Source organism: Tarenaya hassleriana, unplaced genomic scaffold (assembly GCF_000463585.1).
Source record: "Tarenaya hassleriana unplaced genomic scaffold, ASM46358v1 Cleome33, whole genome shotgun sequence".
Classification (NCBI taxonomy): Eukaryota; Viridiplantae; Streptophyta; class Magnoliopsida; order Brassicales; family Cleomaceae; genus Tarenaya; species Tarenaya hassleriana.
The window spans coordinates 664,199-668,030 of NW_010966459.1; the positions used below are offsets into that span (position 1 = coordinate 664,199).

The window sequence follows — 3,832 nt, forward strand, 5'->3', positions numbered from 1 at the left end:
TCGGTCTATTTTGACGCCAAATTTCATACGAATGATTAAAATAATTGAATGTCACTGATTAGATAAAAATTCAGCAAAAATAAAAAATACCCATGAATCTCATCGAATAAAATTTATATTATTAAGCATATAATAACATGGTTGACAAAGATATAAGCCAATATACCTCGTAAGATATAGATGTCAAATTGGGTTGGATCCAACGACCCAATTATTATTATATTTGGGTTATAATTATTTTATGGGTTAAATATAGGTTATAACCCATTATTTGTTTATATATATATATATATAAAAGCATTGGTCGATTGAAGCTTTAAATTCACGTCTTGATGCCTACGAAAGTCCATTGCATCACATGATGCGCAAATTACGTGGTGCATTAGGTATAACTAACCACGAACGATCCATGGACGCACATTATTTCGGAAAAAGCTTATACAGCCCAATCTCCCCCCATATCTCTGTGATGTCATCCTTTGTTTTCTCGTATACGTTACAATCAATCCATTCATATTAAACAAGTAGACAAAATGAAAATTTGAGATATTGTTTTTTTGGGATTTTTCCTAATATAAACAAATAACGTGCAAAATAAATTTCGCATATATATATATATATATATATATATATATATAGCGAGGAAGTGGCACCACCACACACAGTGATACAATTGGGTAGGGAGAGAGAGAGTACAAGAGAGTAAAAAGAAAGATCGATATGGAGATAAAAACAGGGAGAGAGATGAAGGACGAAGAGGAGGAGGAGGAGGAGCCGCTGAGTCCGGCGGCGCGTTTCTTCCACGCGCCGGAGTTCAACTGTTACATAATCTCCATGATGGGCTGCAAGATCAGGATCGACGTTGATGTCATCATCCAAGGCTTGAAGCAGACTTTGATCAGACACCCCCGTTTCTCCAGCAAATTGGTTCCTCTATACTTGCACATATATTCATCCACATACACCCACATATACGTATAATGATATTATATCACATACACATATAGTACATATATATATATATATGTCTGTGTATTAATTATGCTAAATTTATTAGCAATAGGTCCGACATAAAAAAAGGAAAAAAGATAGATATGAAATAAATTATGTTGCAGATCAAATATCAATAAAGAGGCATTTAACATCACCGATTAATACATATTGGCTTTCTATATCCCAGTGACAATTTATGTAATTAATGCGCACAACATGAATATCGATTATTACAAATTAAAATCCTTGCATGCATGCAACTCTCTAGATGTCTAAATTTTTTAACGTATACATATACTGGGAACGTGAAGGTGGTGGACGGGAACAAGACACAAAAGCACAGATGGGTACGGACGGAAGTGAACGTAGAAGATCATGTCATCGTTCCAGACATCACACCAGACAACATAGAGAACCCAAACGAGTTTCTTGAGAACTACGTCTCGAATCTCACTACGGTTCCTCTGGACATCTCAAGACCGTTATGGCAGCTTCACATCCTCGATATAAAGACCGAAGAAGCAGAAAGCTTCGGTGTTTTCAAGATCCACCACTCCATCGGAGACGGCATGTCTCTCATGTCTCTTATCCTCGCTTGCACCCGCAAAACCTCCGACCCGGATGAAATCCCGAGCCTTCCCTTTCGAAACCGGTTTAAATCCCGGTTTACCGGTTTGAGGAGGGAACATCGGTTCTGGTGGTTCGTTTCGGTTATGTGGTCTGTGATTCTGTTGGTTCTGAACACCATTCGTGATGTTTTGGAGTTTATTGCCACAGCATTGTTCCTTAAAGATACAGAAACTCCGATTAAAGGCCGGAGAGGAGGGTTAACTGAGAATAAAAGGAGACGGTTGGTCCATCGAACCGTCAGCTTGGACGATATAAAGCTAATCAAGAACGCATTGAAGATGGTAATCTCACAACTTATCTTTTGTGAATCGTATTTATTCTTAAAATTTAGGTTTTACCCATAATATATAGTTTCATCGCTAACTATATTTCCTTTTTTTTGTTTCGGTTTATTAGACTGTCAATGATGTAGTACTTGGTGTAACCCAAGCCGGTCTCTCGCGGTATTTAAATCGAAAATACGGTAATTAATGTCCTTCGTATTATTCACTAGTAAATTTATTCTTATATATATATATATATATATATGGACCTATTAATTTCATCTTTAACTATTGCACGATTATATATAATAGGCGAAACGGAGACAAAAGAAGAAGCAAAAGATTGCAATCAAGATAACCTACCGAAAAGAATACGGCTAAGGGCTGCGATTCTCGTAAACATAAGGCCGAACACAGGAATTCAGGCAAAACCCTTCTCTCCATTCTCTTATAAGAACACTTGCTTATCGAATGAATGATAAGACATGTAGCTTATACCGGACAAAAGTGAATTTCTGAGATCAATTAATTTCATATATTGAACAGGATCTAGCCGACATGATGTCCAAAGGATCCAAGTGTAGATGGGGAAACTGGATCGGATACGTTGTCGTGCCGTTCTATATCGCTATGTGTAGTGACCCGTTGGAACATCGGAAGAAGCATTCTCTCGAGGCCTTCTTGACGTTTACCGTTGGGCAGTTCTTTCTTGAAACGATTGGAGTTAAGGTGAGGTTTTTGAATGACAAAAACAACATGCAAGTCTCATGCATGTTTATTTATTGATTCATTCTAGGATCGGATATACAAATGATAAGCTTCTAAACAACCTATATATGATATCATCGATCGGTCCATTTATTCAAATCGTGCATGGTGGGAAAACATAGGCACGTACATTAATTGTCTATGATAATTAATAAACAGAATACATTTATATGTTTATTGTTTTCATATCGATCTTCCTCCGTTTTTTTTTTGTTTTATTTTGTAAAAAGGCGGAATGTGATGGTTAGGTTAACATCGTATTCTTCTGCCAGCCATATTACATTATATATGCGCATGTGATTCGGTGGTACAGTTAAACATGTCTGCCCTATTGCACATATACAGTTTTGTTATTAATCACAAAATCCAATGTTTCGTGAATATTGACCTAGTTTGGTAATTCTTTTTAGGGAAAAAACCCTAAAAATTCATGAACTTGTATTTTGGAGTAATATTAATTCCTAAACTTGTAGAGGTGCCTATTAATTACCAAACTTGCAAAATTAAACATGTTAAATCCTGAACTTGTTAAACGGTCTCATATTCGTTCATAGCGTTATTTGGTCAAAAAAATGAGTTGACCGATCCGACGTGGCGCGCCACATCACACGCCACGTTGGATCGGTCAACTCGTTTTTTTGACCAAATAACGCTATGGACAAATATAGAACCGTTTAACAAGTTCATGATTTAACGTGTTCAATTTTTCAAGTTTGGGAATTAATAGGCACCTCTACAAGTTTAGGAATTAATATTACTCCAATATAAAAGTTCAAAGTTTTTTAGGGTTTTTGTGAATAAAATATAAGTATCTTTTAATTTCTAAATTGTTTATGAATTGTTTTAGAAAAAAATTATATTAAAAAGAATATAATTTCCGTCAGAAAATTTTGAAAAAAAATGAAAGGGGGTAAATAACGTGGACCCACCAAACTTATATACTTAATTAAGACGTGCATTTTTTAAAAATATTCTCCAAGTAGAAACTAATAACATTGCCAAAAAAAAGTCTCAACATTCAAATGAATATTTTTTCAACTTTTATTTCTTTTCTCTCAGTTTGTGAATGAAAATAAAATTGTGAACTGTTCTTTTGAATAAATATTCATTTATCGTAGAAATTATATGAAATTTAATATGATTTTCAATCTCGTTAGGAAGAGTAGAAAGAAAAAAAA

The 3,832-nt window shown here is 34.9% G+C and overlaps 1 protein-coding gene across 2 annotated transcripts in view; it reads left to right on the forward strand.

Moving 5' to 3' along the window:
- The first annotated feature begins 668 nt into the window (after positions 1–668).
- LOC104821371 (O-acyltransferase WSD1-like) overlaps positions 669–3,832 on the forward strand; it is a 4,496-nt gene continuing 1,332 nt past the window's right edge. For both annotated transcript variants that reach the window (XM_010552226.1, XM_019203435.1), the window contains exons 1-5: positions 669–927; positions 1,305–1,904; positions 2,020–2,086; positions 2,199–2,311; positions 2,433–2,615. In XM_010552226.1, coding sequence (XP_010550528.1) covers positions 721–927; positions 1,305–1,904; positions 2,020–2,086; positions 2,199–2,311; positions 2,433–2,615 — 1,170 coding nt within the window. In that variant the 5' untranslated portion in view covers positions 669–720. The remainder of the gene's footprint in view (positions 928–1,304; positions 1,905–2,019; positions 2,087–2,198; positions 2,312–2,432; positions 2,616–3,832) is intronic.